Source organism: Castanea sativa, chromosome 1 (assembly GCF_040712315.1).
Source record: "Castanea sativa cultivar Marrone di Chiusa Pesio chromosome 1, ASM4071231v1".
NCBI lineage: Eukaryota > Viridiplantae > Streptophyta > Magnoliopsida > Fagales > Fagaceae > Castanea > Castanea sativa.
This window is the reverse complement of record NC_134013.1, coordinates 29,226,533-29,242,869: the sequence shown is the minus strand read 5'-3', so window position 1 is coordinate 29,242,869 and position 16,337 is coordinate 29,226,533. Positions and strand designations below refer to the sequence as shown.

The window sequence follows — 16,337 nt, the reverse complement described above, 5'->3', positions numbered from 1 at the left end:
TTGGGAAGATTGGGAGGAATATAAAACAGAGACTTTTGTGTGCAGTGTTTTATAAAAAGACTGATCATAAACACGTCACAGATGAGCAAGAAGAAACCATTAAAACTGACATGCATCAAGGGCACCGGGAAGCTGGCTTGCAACAGCTTCCCCAACAACCATGAGAATCTTGAGTTGGAATTGTAAAGGGCTGGGCAGCCCCTCTGCAGTTTTGCAATGCAAAAAAAAAGGCCCAGGAGTACAAGCTAGAGATCATTTTTTTTATGGAAACAAAATTAAGTAAAGACAAAGGAAGAAATCTTTTGGAAAAATGTGGTTTTTTGGATGGATGGGAAGTCCCTAGGGAGGGATTTAGTGGTGGTTTTCTTTTAGGTTGGTTGCCAACTCTAAATGTCAACATACAACACAGCTCAAAAAACTTAATTCATGCAGACCCTGCGGACACAAGAGGTAACCCTTTATCTATATCTTTTATTTATGGTCATCCTAATCTAGCTACAAGGGAAGAAGTTTGGACAAAACTAAGGTCAGTCAGGGGTATTAGTCATAGAAATTGGTTATGTATAGGAGATTTCAACCAAATCCTATCTCACGAGGATAAGTTTGGGTTCAAAAACAGTAGGATTGATGGGGCAGAGACTTTTAGGCAGACCTTGTTTGAGCTGGAACCGTGTGAGCTAGAAGCAACAGGGCAGAAGTACACCTGGATGAACGAGCATGAGGATGATTCCTTCATTATGGAAAGACTGGACAGGGCTTTTGCCACAATTGAGTGGATCAATTCTCACCCTCACTATGCTCTTAGGAATTAACCAATCCTGAGATCTGACCATGGTTCACTTGTGTTAGATTTTGATTTTAGACTCCTTTTTAGGAAAAGACCCTTCAGATTTGAAAGGATGTGGCTTACACACCCAAATTTCAAGAAGGTAATTCAGAATGCTTAGTCAGACCATATTCTTGGATCAAGAGCCTTCCAATTTCAACATAAGCTTAGGAATATTAGGAACAAGTTTTCTGAGTGGAATAAGACTGTTTTTGGGAAGGTAGAAATGGACCTTAAAGAAAAGCAGAAGAAACTTCAAGAAATCCAAAAATCAATATCAACCACCTTATATTTAAGGATTGAAAGAGACCTTAGGAATGAGATAGAATAGTTATTGGTGCAAGAGGAAATCATGTGGGCTCAGAAGGCTCTAAGCAATTGGATTATAAATGGGGATAGAAACACTAGATATTTTTAGACAGTGGTCAAGCAAAGAAGAGCTAGGAATAGAATTATTCAACAGAAAGGCCCCAATGGGGACTGTGTGGAAGATCTAGTGGAGATAGAGAAGTTATTGATTGACCATTTTAAGGATTTGTACCATGAACCAGAGTCTAGAAAGGTTCAGTCCATTTTGAAGGAGTTGGAATCTTTTCCAATTCCAAAACTAGATCAAGGTCAACAACACTAGCTTGATAAGCCTGTGACTGATGCTGAAATTAAGTGGGTTGTCTATCAACTTCACCCTCAAAAGGCTCCTAGTCTAGGTGAAATACCAATTTACCAGGAGTTCTGGAGTTATGTTAGACAAGATGTCCTCAATTTTGTCCATGCTTTCTTTCACTCTGGTACTATTCTCAAATCTCTTAACCAGGCTTACCTTACTCTTATACCCAAGATCAGCTTCCCTGATGAAGTTAATCATTTTAGACCAATCAATCTTTGTAATGTATCTTACAAGATTATCTTCAAAATCATGGTGTCTAGATTCAAACCCTTTATGGATAAGCTCATTACTCCCTTTCAAAATGCTTTTATCCAAGGAAGGAACATTATTGATAACATTCTGATTGCCCATGAGATCTTAGACTCCTTTAAGACTAAGAAGGGTAGGAAAAAAGGTTATGGAGTCCTCAAAGTGGACATGTGTAAGGCCTTTGACAAGGTTAATTGGAATTTTCTAAAAGCTGTTCTTCTTTCTATGAATTTTAGTGATTCTTGGGTGAATTTGATCATGGAATGTGTCACATTTGTTCAATACTCCATTTTTGTCAATGGTAGCCCAACCAAGCCTTTTAACCCTTCCAGAGGCCTTAGATAGAGGGATCCTTTATCCCCTTATCTTTTCTTGTTCTGTGCTAACATTTTGTCTCTTGCCCTTTCTAAGGAGGAAGAGAAGAGGCATATTAAAGGCATCAAGGTGGGTAGGAATGGTGTGACCTTCTCACACCTTCTATTTGTAGATGATGCCTTGTTCTTCTTTCAAAACGACATGAATTCCCTCCATAACCTTAGGAGCATTATCCTTTGGTATTGCACCATCTCGGGTCAAGGTATCAATCACAATAAATCTGAACTTTTTTGTTCTCTAAATATTCCTTAAGCTGATTAGGAATCCCTTGCCCTTTTTCTTCAAGTCAACCTTGTCTAGAATCCTAATATACCTGGGGATAAATTTCAAGCTTAGAGGGAGGAGAGTGTCTGATTTCCAAGATATTATTGATAGGGTGCAACATAAGCTACAAGGTTGGAAGGCTAAGCTTCTATCACAGGCTGGCAGAACCACCTTAATCTCCTCTATCCTTCAAGCGATGCCTTTATACACCTTTTCTTGTTTAAGAGTTCCTGAGACAGTTTGTAACAAGCTTGATACTATTGTGAGAAGTTTCTGGTGGGGTCACAATGTGGGGGATAGGAAATTACATCTGCTTAATTGGGAAAGAATGTGTCTGCCTAGGAAGAGAGGAGGACTTGGACTGAAAAAATTTAGCCTCATCAATCAATTAATGTTAGCTAAGCAATATTGGAGGGTGCAAAGTTGTCCCAATTCCTTGTTAGCTAGAACTTATAAGGCTAAGTACTTTCCAAGGAACTCCTTATAGGAGTACAAACCAAAATCTCATCATTCTTGGACTTGGAAAAATATTGCTACCACTCAAACCCCCCTCCTTCACCAAGGTAGATGGATTATAGGAAGAGGTTCCCAAGTCCTCCTTACCCATCCTCATTGGTACCAAACTTCCTATCAAATTCTATCGGAAAACAATCTGCTCAATGGGACTGTTGCAGATCTCATTGATCAGAATTCGGGCTCTTGGAAGCTGGATTTGGTTAGGAAGCTTTATCAGTGGCCAAGTAGTGAGGAAATTCTCAAATTCCTATTTCTAAGTTTGCTGACTCTAAGGATGAACTGGTGTGGAAGTTTTCAAGTTCATGAGACTACAAAGTTAACAAAGCATATTCAATGATTCATCAGAACCTTGTACCCTATTCTTAGGATCAAAGAAGTTTTGGAATCAATAGTTCTGTTTGGAGACTATTGTGGAAAGTCAAGTTGCCTATGAAAGTCCTTAATTTTATTTGGAAATTGTTACATGACAGTCTTCCTGTGTTTTAGATTTTGAAGAGCAGAGGTATTAAAACCACTTCCAAATGCCTTATGTGCAATGAAGAAGGGGAATCAATCAATCACTTATTCTTGCAGTGCCATTTTGCTAGAGCCATTTGGTTGGGATCAAATTTAGGAATGAGAACTTCTAATCTGGGGTCTTACTCAGTCAAGCTTTTGGTGGAATCTGCTGTTATGGACAACTCTTTAGATGCCCACAGAATGTTTATTTTGCAGTCTATGTTTACTATCCTATGGTCCAATTGGAATCACATAAATCTAATTTTGCACCAAGGAAAAATGCCTAATCCTAAGGAAGTAATCTTAACTGCTCAATCCTTTATTTGCAGGTACCAAGAAGCTTTTTCTTTGGATCCACATCAGAACAATTTCAAACATCAGCAAGTGCAGAATTTCACTAATCAAAGCTGGTAGATCATCCTAAAAGTAGCAGCTTTCAAGAACAACAGAACCAAGAGTAGTGGTTTTGCTTATCAAGCCTTAAATCAAGAGGGAGCTATAATATTTTCGGGTGGCAGCAGCTGTGGAAAAAAGAAGTACTACCTAGCCTTACAGGAAGCAGCGAGTGAAGGGGTTTTTAAAGCCAAAGAGTTGGGTTTCAATAGAGTTCTGATTCTTAGCACCAGTAAGGGATTGGACCAATTTTCCAATCATACTAGGAAACCTGCTTGGATGGAGAATATATTATGTTATGATGTGCAGCAACTTAAGTGCCAGGGGTTACTTGTAAACCACCTTCTTGTTCCTAGAATTGTCATCTCTTACGTTTTGAATTTGGCTTATATTACTACTACCTTTCCTGTACATCATTGTAGGCTAAATCCTGATTATGTGTTAGCCTAATGACTTTGTTGTATTATTTCTTTTGTTTTAATGAATGTTTCTCTGGTATCAAAAAAGAAAAAGAAAAAAAAGAGAGTAAACAATGTGCAATTAACTAGGACTACTACCTAGTGCATGAGTATACAAAATTAACAATTAAGTATAAAACATAAAGAGTAAGGGAAGAGAGATGTAAATATAAGATAACACGGTGATATATTATTGAAGAGGAAAGCTGAAGTGCTCAGTGTAAAAATCTCTCCGTAGCCCCTAAGCCGAATCAATCCGCTAGTGAATAAGTTGGAGTACAAGGATTATAATATAGACCCTCCAAGCCTAGACTACCCTTTATACTTAGACCCTCCGAGTCCCAACTACCAATGAGCTTTACCAAGCCTTGTTTTCACTAGCTTTTCAGATCTTGCAATTATCACCAATTGCATCTGCCATAGAATGACATGACCCAATGCTTCCTAAAAGCTCCAAAACAACTCACAACACTCAAAACGGGTGAAGTATGTGTTTGGACTAAGAACCTCTCAAGAGATATGAAATTAGAGAAGTAGAAGTAGAGGAAAACTAAAAGAAATGTATAAAGGATTGTAGATATGCAATCTTTAACTCTCAAATGGATTTCTAGGGTTTTCTCTTTGAAATTCTCCTTACAATTTCATGGGTAATGTGAGTTTATATAATGTGGGCAAAGAAATGAAGGAAGACACAAACAGGCTGGCAGTGCATCTTGCGAGTTAGGTCGTGAGCTACTCACCAGATGCCATCACACTTAAACCTTTTAACTTTCAGCATGTGCTCCTCATGTGACCTTTTGCGGGTTGCTCCACTCATGAGTCAATCACGAGATGTTCTGTCTTCACAGTTCTTTACCAATTGCATACACTGAATCCATTACATTGAATCCCACAAACATGAGAAATTATTGAAGAAATATAATCAAATTTGACATAAAATTAAAGCCAAGAAAACATAATTGAAAATCGCAACTTTATACAAAGTTACCAAACGGATGGAGATGTAGAATACCCAATTACCCATTACAGCAATACAGCCCGACCCAAAAAGCCACATACCCGCTTAGAAACCTCGGATTCGGATAAAACAGAAAAAACCTCTCAAAGTTTGAACTTTCCAACAGTTTTGCTTTAGACACAATGTTCTGTGACTGTGATTGCCTGTTCACACTCTCAATTCAACCATCAAAAACCCCGATTTCATAAAACCCTTTTGCCCATTTCACTCAAAAAATGAGCACAAAGTGCCACATTCTCATTGTAAGTCTTCAAAATAAAAAACCCACAATTTGTTAAACCCTAGTGCCCAATTCAGCTCAAACAATGACCTCCATTGGTATTCTATCAATTCCTAAGCTACACCACTCCAAACCCAAACCCAACACCCACCTTAAAAGACCACACCCAATTGTCATTCACTCCAAAGGTTTAAGTTTCACTAGAAGAAATCGAGTTCATTCACCTTTGTTTCTTAGTTCATTCACAGTCTTTTGTAAGTCCAACTTAGAGTCCTCCTCACAGCCTGGTGAGACTAGTGAAACCACAAAAGATGATTTCGTGACCAGGGTTTTGAAGGAGAACCCAAGCCAGGTTGAGCCCAAGTACCTAAGAGGCAACAAATTGTACATTTTGAAAGAAAAAGAGGATTTGGGCAAGAATTCCAATGAGGGTGTTATTGAATTCGTGGCAAAAAGGTTGAATTTGAGGTCGAAAGCGAAGAAAGAGGGCATAGAGGGTGGGAATGAGAGTGGAGTGGTGGATGAAGCTGTGTATTTGAAGGATATTTTGAGGGAGTATAGAGGGAAGCTCTATGTGCCTGAGCAAATTTTCGGGACCAAGTTATCAGAGGAAGAGGAATTCGATAAGAATTTGGAGGAATTGCCGAGAATGAGCTTTGAGGAATTTCAGAAAGCAATGAAGAATGATAAAATTAAGTTATTGACTTTGAAGGAGGATAACAGCGTATTGTATGTTAATGGGTATAGGGATTTTATTGTGGAGTTGAAAGAGATACCGGGCGACAAGAGGTTGCATAGAACAAAATGGTAAAGATTCCCCACCAATCAACTTAAAAGTTAATGTTTTTGTGGTTTTTTGTATGCGGTTTGTTGATAATGTTTGTGTCTTTGTAGGGCCATGAGACTGGATGAGAATGAAGCTCAAGCTCTTTTGGAGGAGTACACAGGTCCACGATATGAAATTGAGAGGCATACTATGGTGATAAATCTTTTTTTTAATTTTTTTTAATTTTTAATTTTCATTTTTAACTCTATTGAAATCAATTTGCTAATTATTACTTGTGGATCAAATAATCAATGGCTGTATGAAATGGCAATTGAGTGACTAAACAGAGGCAAAGAAGCTTGAAATTTGACACTGAAGTTCAAATGGAAAATCTTTAAAGAATACAAGGAAGATTGAATGAATGTTTTATTTCAATATGCCAATCAATTCAAATTCTTGCATATAAAAACTTTCTTCTTCTTCTTCTTTTTTTTGGGGGGGGGGGTGGTGGTGGTCTTTATTTCAGCATCTAGCATTGATTTAGACTTGGTTTATGTTCTCTTAGATTCAGTGTTGCAGCCATTTCTGCACCTCAATATTCCATTGACACAACATTTGCATCATACAATACATTGTGAGTTGGCATGGACAATTAGACATAAAACATAAGTTAAAAAGTTGGGAGATCCTTCTTTTGACTATATATATTTTCCTTCTTGAATCTTCTGCTGCAGTCTTGGGTGGGAAAAGTACCAGAGTACCCTCATCCAGTGGCGTCTTCCATATCTAGCAGAATGATGGTAGAGCTTGGAGTTGTGACAGCTGTGATGGCTGCTGCAGGAATTGTCGTAGGGGGTTTCCTGGCATCAGCTGTGTTTGTTGTTACCAGTTTCATCTTTGTGGTGACTGCATATGTTGTGTGGCCTGTAGTCAAACCCTTTCTAAAGCTTTTTCTTGGTCTCATATTTGGAGTTTTGGAGAGAGTTTGGGATAATCTTGTTGATCTATTCAGTGATGGAGGAATTTTCTCTAAGATCAATGAATTTTACACTTTTGGCGGTGTTTCTGCCAGCCTTGAGATGGCAAAACCAATTCTGCTTGTCCTTTTGACTATGGTTCTTCTTGTCCGTTTCACACTTTCGAGAAGACCTAAGAACTTCAGGAAGTGGGTAAATGTTGCTTAATTTTTTTAGTTCCTAATTTTATCTTTCATTTCCTAATTATATGATTGATTTGGACCATGGATTTCATCAGCAAGGATCTTTCTTAACATGCTCTCTTCAACATTCAGGATCTGTGGCAAGGGATTGATTTTTCACGATCTAAAGCAGAAGCTCGTGTTGACGTTAGTTTCTTAAGATCATTCCTTTGCTCATTGTGCCAAATTTGTTAAAATTCTAGATTGTATTCTTTATTTTCTATTTTTGGAATGACTTTCTTTCAGGGTTCTACAGGAGTAAAGTTTGGTGATGTGGCTGGGATAGATGAAGCGGTAGAGGAACTCCAAGAGGTTTTGAATATGCCATTCTTGTAGAGACATCATAAATAATTGTGCATGCTTGCTTTCCTTTCTTTGAGAGAGAAGTAATTTATCTCTTTTCCTTTTACTGTTTGATGAAGTTTTAATTGAAAAATGTTAATGATAATACTCTTAATGGTTGTTAGTTCTAAACAAACTACTGGGCAGTTTTTCCATATTGTTTCAATTACGTTATTTCAAAATGCTTAAAGGTCTGAATTTTTTTTTTTGGTTGAAAATTTTGATGGTTATCTTCTTTTCTTCAATTGTTCATAACAAATTTTCCTTCATCTTGATTCTCTATTTTATGTTTCTTGAAATTTCTGGTAAATTTATGCTATTGGTTTCATTCTTTTTGTATGGGAAAGATGTTTTATGTTTTGTTTCATTTTAAATGTAATGCCTGATTGTAATTAAAATGAAAAGCTTATTGACATCGGTAATGTCTGATGACTAGTTGGTGAGGTACTTGAAGAACCCAGATCTGTTTGATAAAATGGGGATAAAACCTCCACATGGAGTTCTTTTGGAAGGCCCTCCTGGATGTGGCAAGGTTAGCTATAATCCTATAGTTTTGAAAATTGTGTGTGCGCAAATTGCCACTTAGATTCTGACATGTACTCCTGCTTTTCCAGACCCTGGTTGCAAAGGCCATAGCCGGTGAAGCTGGTGTTCCATTTTACCAAATGGCTGGATCTGAATTTGTTGAAGTTTTAGTTGGTGTTGGTTCTGCTCGTATCAGGGATCTATTTAAAAGAGCCAAGGTGATATATACTACCCATTTTGGATGTGATTTTTATTGTGACTTGTTTCTCATCATTGTGATTGCATCCTCTTGGTCCGCATTTTTTTTTTTCAATCGTGGTCTAGAATAAGTTTTGGGGCCATCAGAATCATCCTTGTATGTCAATAACATAGTATAAAGTCTCATGATTTTCTGAATAAGCTGTATTGATTTCTAGATGTCAATTGCAGAGTTCCTTTCATAAATTAGTGCTTGGTATATTTGCTTACTTTGGAAGTTTTTTTTTTGAGAATATCAGAGTTTCCCCTGTGCAGGTGAACAAACCATCAGTTATATTCATTGATGAAATTGACGCATTGGCAACTAGGTATGGACGTGTGTGGGTGTGTTTGTGGGTATTTTTGTGATAATGATAATAACTTCATGAAGGAATCTTATGCCCATTCTAACTCTGGTTGCTTGAACTCCAAAGCTTTCAAGCTGAAGTTATATGTGAACCACACAATTACACATCTGGAAAATTTGTTGCTAAAGTTTGGACCTAGCACAATGGATAGTGGAGAAATGGTGTGTAGGAACTCATGAGTAGGTTTGCTTATGGGAGCTAGCACCAAGCCATTGTCTTTTCTTGCATGTAATCATACATGAATGGGTCAGAACCATGTAGATTTAGGTTCCATGGTTTATGTTGTTTGTCAAATTCATAATGCTAGGGTGGGTGTTAAACACTATTTTAGGATATGCTCAGCTACGATTTTGGATCCCTAAACAAGACTATATTTTTTTGATAATTCAATAGTTACAACTGGGGAGGGGGGAGTTGAACCATGAATGTCATGGACACACTAGGAGGTGCCAACTAGTTGAATTACAAGACATACCTGGGTTCCAATCTCATTTAACGAGAGTGAAAGTGATGCTCTGCATGCATTAGAGCAGTCTAGATAGGGAAGCATTCTCACAATGTTTCTTCATCAATACTTAAAACAAATTTACAGATGATTTACAAATGGCTGCAAAACTAACCATATGGTTGAAGGTGGCACATCAACATAAATGATCAAAAAATGATGAACTACAAAATGCACATGAATGAAATGAATGATCATGTGTTTGTTTTTCTATGATCAGGCGCCAAGGAATTTTCAAGGAATCTACTGACCACCTGTATAATGCAGCCACTCAAGAGAGGGAAACAACATTGAACCAGCTCTTGATAGAGCTTGATGGGTTCGATACTGGAAAGGGTGTGATATTTTTAGCAGCTACAAATCGTAGGGATTTGTTAGATCCTGCACTTCTTCGACCTGGTCGTTTTGATCGCAAGGTTTGTTTTCGTTACTGAGTGGGGTGCTGTTATTAGCTAATCTATGTTGCTTCAATAAAAGAAATGGAAAAGGGGAAGAAAACACCCCAAAAAAAAAAGTTGAGATATTGTTATTTGATCAGAGATGTAACTATTCTTTTTATGCTTGCCATCATGTCTATTATGGTGCCTATGTCTGTCGCTTTTCTAGTGATGTACTTGATCAACCGTTGGCTGGATTTATCATGCATGAAAGTTATTTACAAAATTATTTATAAATATGATATCGTGTATTCAAGTAGATCAGTTTCATGCAAGATTTTTCTCAAGTTCTATGTTAGCTCTAACAAAGGGTGGTTAGTGCTTCATTATCATTTGGATTCTTCTCTTCTAGATAAGAATTCGCCCTCCTAGTGCAAAAGGGAGGACGGAGATTCTGAAGATTCATGCAAGCAAAGTGAAAATGTCAGAGACTGTTGATTTATCTGTCTATGCTCAGAACCTACCTGGTATGTGTTTCTCTCCAGTGTTTTGTCAGGGTTGTCATTTCCATATCTTAAACCATGTATCTAATTATCAGGATGGACGGGAGCAAAGTTGGCTCAGCTGGTCCAAGAGGCTGCTCTTGTGGCAGTTAGGAAAGGGCATCGGTCAATTCTTCAGTCAGACATGGATGATGCAGTAGACAGACTTACAGTGGGACCTAAACGTGTTGGAATAGAATTGGGTCATCAGGGACAATGTCGTAGGGCTACTACTGAAGTGGGAGTCGCAATGACTTCCCATCTGCTCCGGCGATATGAGAATGCAAAAGTTGAATGCTGTGATCGCATTTCAATTGTGCCTCGTGGTCAGGTCCTCTTTCTGTTTCCCTACCTATATTTTCCTCTTCTTTCATCAGGAAAAATTATTATAAATAATGAATGCAACTTTTATATGTTGTGGACATTGTCGAGTTCCATCCAGAACTAAGCCAAAAATTGAATTGTGTTCACTAATTTGAGGGCTACAACCAAGGTTGTCAAAATCGGAATCCTACGTAGGATTGTTGAAGGTAGGTGGAATCGTAGATTGTAGGATCGGATTATGAATCATAAGATCTTACATATTTTTAGATTTAAAGCAAAAAACACATTGATAATGACTTTGTACGTTGAATAATCATGTAAATTATAAATTCATCCATAAAAAAACTTAGATTTGCATCATATAATGTAATTTGCATGTCATACATTGCTAAGTCTATACTAATAAAACAAATATATATTTAAGTTTTGACCCAATGTATTTAAAAAGTTTAATACATGTTTAATTAGCAACCAAATACCAACATATTTATCAAAACATATTGAAAATATTTTCCAAGTTCTAAGTTTCAAATTTGAAATCCAAAATAAGTTAGCAAATGGAAACTAGCTAACTACAAAATGAAATCCAAAAGTAAGATAAATATTAAAGTGAAGTGAACATTTAATTATTCCCATTCTAAGAGCAACTGTATCAGTTGATGCAAAAATTTTGCAAAAAAAAAACTTACTTTTTTTATTTTACACACCTATTTTTACAAAACACCAATATTAGTTTGTCTATTTTACACATTTATTCAATAAAATATTCATTCTTTTACAATTTTTTATTATTTCCTTCACCCTTCATACTTCTCTCTTCTCTTGAAATCCTCTCACACACAACCCAAGCCACCATCAACGATCAATCCACCATCATCAAGCACAACCACTGCACTATTCTCTCTTTCTTTGCTCTTATTTCTTGTTGAAGTTGCTGCCTTTGGTGTTGCTTGTGATTGTCTTTGTTTGCTGATTCTCAATGTCTCCATTGTTGTTGTTGCTCTACAGTTGTTTGTTCTGGAGTTTTGGTTAAGTGAAAAAGGTTGGATTTTTCTGGGTTTTCTTTTTGTGAGGCTTTGGGTAGGTGAAAAAAGAGTATTTTTTCGGCCAAAATGCTTGTTCCGGACCGAAATAAGGAGGTGACCTTTTTTACTGCTCCTATGCACTTGATCTTGTCAATGGAGGCGAAGAGTTGCTTAAATCTTGTTTTACAGTGAGATCTGCACGATATGGCGAGAAGGTAGATGTTAAAGAAGTTGAAATAGAGAGGAAGAGAGTTGTTTGAGAGTAAGAGTGTACTGCTCCTATGCAATTAAATTGTTTTTTGGGTTTTGATTTGGGAATTGGGGGATGGAATTGAAAGAAGAGGTTTTTTTTCTGGGAATTGATCTGGGTTTTTTGTGTTTTCTGGGTTTTGGGAATTGTCCGGTTCAGAGGGAGAGGGAGAGGGAGAGGGAGAGGGAGAGAGAGAGAGAAGTCAAATGGAGAAAGAAGAGAGGTGAGAGGAAAAAAATTATAATAAGATATGCACTACTACAGTAACCGTGCATATATGCATGGTTACTGTAGCAATTGTGCATAAATGCACAATTTTACACCCATTGATGTGGGTTTTTTTTTGTGCCTAAAATGTGTAAAATAAGCAACTTTTTCTATTTTGCAAAACTTTGTATCAACTGATGTAGTTACTCTAAGGTTCTTATAACTACCGTCCTAAATTCCTAATCATCATCATCCATTTCATCATTTATGTAGACATTATATATTTGTATACTAGAGCTGCAAAAGACTTCAAGATACAATTTCACACTCAACTATTTAAGTTATACCACTCAGCAACAATTAAAGAGCATGCTCAAAAAAATCAATCAATCAATATATAAACACAATCATAACTGATAAAATCATATATAAAAACATATTTTAGTAATAGTAGAACACAAATTAGTATATTGATCAAGCAAATTTAAAAACATTATAGCTTAAAAGGAAGTAAAGCCAATACCAAATTCTTCATTTAGATATGCTGAAGCATTCTTTCATTTTGATTACAAGTGAACTAGAAACTAGAAAACATTTGCTTAGTTTACATAATTTTATTAAAAAAAAAAAAAGTCATACCATCACAACATGAAAAAAAAAAACCCTTAAAGTTTCATCAAAACAAAAAAATTTATCCCATAAAAAAAAAACCAAAATTTTTTGTTTTTGGTAGGATCGGTAGGATCCCATACGATCCTACTATCTTATACGATCCTACCATTTTTACAATCCTAAACGTTTTGGTGAGGTGGGGTCATAAAATCGTGCGATCCTATGATCCAGATCACGATTTTGACAACCATGGCTACAACTAGACAATATCTATTGACATTTGGCATATAGAATAGCTCTGATGATACCTGTGTTCAGTATTACAGCACTGGTTATTCACAGAGATGAAAGTTATATTTGTATAAGATTACTTTTAAGTTTATTATTATCTGCTCAGGAGTAGTTCACTATCCAGAGGTGTGATGTGTGGCTTTCTTGAAACTTTCTTATAGTTGTATTTGACTTAGATATCTTTCTGTCACTTGGTATTCATGGTGTACATGTTTGAAATGATGTGTGCAGACGTTGTCTCAACTTGTATTTAATCGACTTGATGACGAATCATACATGTTTGAACGCCGGCCTCAATTGCTGCATCGCCTTCAGGTGTGCACCTCATGTTTTGAGCTGGTAGTTCTGTATTGGATTGCATCATCATTTAAATTGATTTCCTTCCTATGTACAGGTGTTACTTGGAGGGAGGGCTGCTGAAGAGGTCATTTATGGACGGGACACGTCTATGGCATCAGTTGGCTACCTTGCAGATGCATCTTGGCTTGCCCGTAAAATTTTAACTATGTTGGTCCCATACTTCAGTGCTCTTTAAGTTTCTGCTTGATTTGATGCTTCTAATGCCAGGTCCTTTTTTCCTTTTCAACAGATGGAACTTGGAGAATCCAATGGTCATACATGGAGAACCACCACCTTGGAGGAAGAACGTTAAATTTGTAGGCCCAAGGCTGGACTTTGAAGGATCTCTTTATGATGACTATGGTCTGATTGAACCTCCAGTCAACTTCAATTTAGATGATCAAGTTGCAGAGAGGACCGAAGGGCTGATCAGGGACATGTACGGAAGGACTGTTGATTTGCTTAGGAGGCACCATGCAGCTTTGCTCAAAGCTGTGAAGGTAGTTTGATGTGGTTTGTGTAGACTTTTGGTTACATTACGTTCTTATGCATTCATTATTAAATATTTTAAGTTTTTTTTTTTTTTTTGGGTTGGGTTTTCAAAGCTGTTGAGCATAGAAGTTAGAACACGATTCTTTATATTTGAACTCCTTTTCATTTCGTCCATTTCAGGGTTAAGACTGTCGCATCATTTAAAATTTTGAATAATGTGGCAGTATGCACACCTTTTGATTTGTAAACTTAATTTGAAGCATGAAATGGATCAATTTCAAATGGAAAGGATCCTTTTCCATTAAGCATAGACTAAGTTTTGAAAATACCATGTAATCTTGATTCAAAAGGAATATAATCAGTTTTGCTTTTCATGTTGTGAAGGTAGTGAAGGTAGTTTGATGTGGTTTGTGTAGACTTTTGGTTGCATTACGTTCTTATGCATTCATTATTAAATATTTTAAGTTTTTTTTTTTTTTTTGGGTTGGGTTTTCAAAGCTGTTGAGCATAGTAGTTAGAACACGATTCTTTATATTTGAAGTCCTTTTCATTTCGTCCATTTTAGGGTTAAGACTGTTGCATCATTTAAAATTTTAAATAATGTGGCAGTATGCACACCTTTTGATTTGTAAACTTAATTTGAAGCATGAAATGGATCAATTTCAAATGGAAAGGATCCTTTTCTATTAAGCATAGACTAAGCTTTGAAAATACCATGTAATCTTGATTCAAAAGGAATATAATCAGTTTTGCTTTTCATGTTGTTGCATATCATAATGATATAGGCTAATTAAATTGTATTATTACTCCCATCTCTGTTTGTGTGTGTGTGAGGGAAAGTAAAATAAAATTCCCAAGAAAATAAATGTACTAATCTTTCGTCACCCTTGTATTAGTTGGTTGGTACAGTGGTTCTGTAACGAAACTGACTTGTGATCTCACTATGGACTTGCATTCAGGTTCTTGTTGATCAGAAGGAAATAAGTGGGAAAGAAATTGACTTCATCCTGAACAAGTACCCTTCGCAAACCCCTATAAGTCTTCTTTTAGAGGAGGAAAATCCTGGAAGTCTTCCATTCAATAAACAAGAAGAAGAGCAAGAATTGGAATATGCCCTACTAACTCCATCCAAAGGAGAAACCTAGTGAATTTGATGCAAGGTGCAGTTCCATATTCGACATCAACTTGTCCTACCTACTTCAGCTGGAGCGTGTAACAAAGGCTAAACCTACACTGGCAGCTTATTGGGTTGGAGAGCATGAATTTGACATGGCATACACCCAAGAAGGGGGGGAGAGAGAGACAGAGATGCCATCCTCCAATTTTGGTGCATTTATCAATATAAATGTTTAGATTGATATCTTCTGTTACATATTTCACTCCCGAAAGATGTTAATTATTTGACGTGATTCAAAATTAGCTAACTTTTCTGTAGGTAATTATATTAAAGTCCAATTTAATATAATGGCTTTATTGTCAATCTTTGCACTCTTTTTATCGGAGTTTGGCTGCCTTGGCGGAAACAGTGAGTGTTCAATCATGAAATTTAGAATCATGACATGAGCTGATTACTGATGTACTTATTCATTTATGCCTCTCTCATCATTTGTGTTCCGTAATTGGATCACGGGCACCGCAGACATTTTCTTGTACTCTAATTGCACCAAGCTTTATGTTAGGATAAAATCACAATGCTACGAGTACCATGGGGAACTTGGACCTTGGATGACTAAGGTAAAAAGCTATCACATGGTCAAATTTTTCACTTAATCTTCTTTGAGTGATGGCCTTAAATCCCTAACTTAGTCTCAGCCAACACCACACATAGACTGCAAAAAACACTTAGAACAGATTATTAGGGACACACTATGTTTACAGGGAATCCACCCTCAACTTTTATTACTTAATCTCAAGTACAAACTTACAAACTCGGAGAAAATACAAAGAATTCTCCCTAAGGCAAAATACACTCTGTTGTTGACACCCCAACAATATTAGGGTCGTATACACAAAAATAATTGCTATGGCAGTTATTGCCTAGTAACTACTTGAGTCTTGGATAATCTTACACTTGTGGTCTGACTTAAGAAACCTTGAACTGCTGCTATCTTGGTTGCGTCTCCATGTTTTCAACACCTGCACAGTAGGTTTGAATATCTGGAAAACCAAAAACTACTTTGTAATTGCTTGGTAATTGCTCTTGCACATCAACACATGCACAACCCATGTCTCAACAGATCATGGAGCTTTTTTCCCACCGCTAAACAGTCCACACAACATCCGAATAAACGTTTTGGGATGCTTGGCCCATGCCTAAGCTATCCCCTATTAGCCAACATAGCCTGCACAACATGCCCACATGTAGCACACACACAAGGTAGCTGTCATCAGCCCACTAGCATCTATCCATGCACTAGGCTAGCACCCACTAACTTATGCCTTGCACATAGCAT

At 36.9% G+C, this 16,337-nt stretch overlaps 1 protein-coding gene across 1 annotated transcript; it reads left to right on the top strand.

The window, feature by feature from the left end:
- The first annotated feature begins 5,368 nt into the window (after positions 1–5,368).
- Positions 5,369–15,366, top strand: LOC142612702 (putative inactive ATP-dependent zinc metalloprotease FTSHI 1, chloroplastic). The gene is made up of 15 exons (XM_075784847.1): positions 5,369–6,291; positions 6,379–6,463; positions 6,985–7,419; positions 7,542–7,595; positions 7,695–7,760; positions 8,227–8,322; positions 8,405–8,533; positions 8,829–8,881; positions 9,646–9,841; positions 10,215–10,329; positions 10,401–10,675; positions 13,285–13,368; positions 13,448–13,560; positions 13,643–13,892; positions 14,844–15,366. The coding sequence occupies exons 1-15, from the start codon at positions 5,570–5,572 to the stop codon at positions 15,027–15,029; spliced, it is 2,859 nt and encodes a 952-aa protein (XP_075640962.1). The 5' UTR covers positions 5,369–5,569; the 3' UTR covers positions 15,030–15,366.
- The last annotated feature ends 971 nt before the right edge of the window (positions 15,367–16,337 follow it).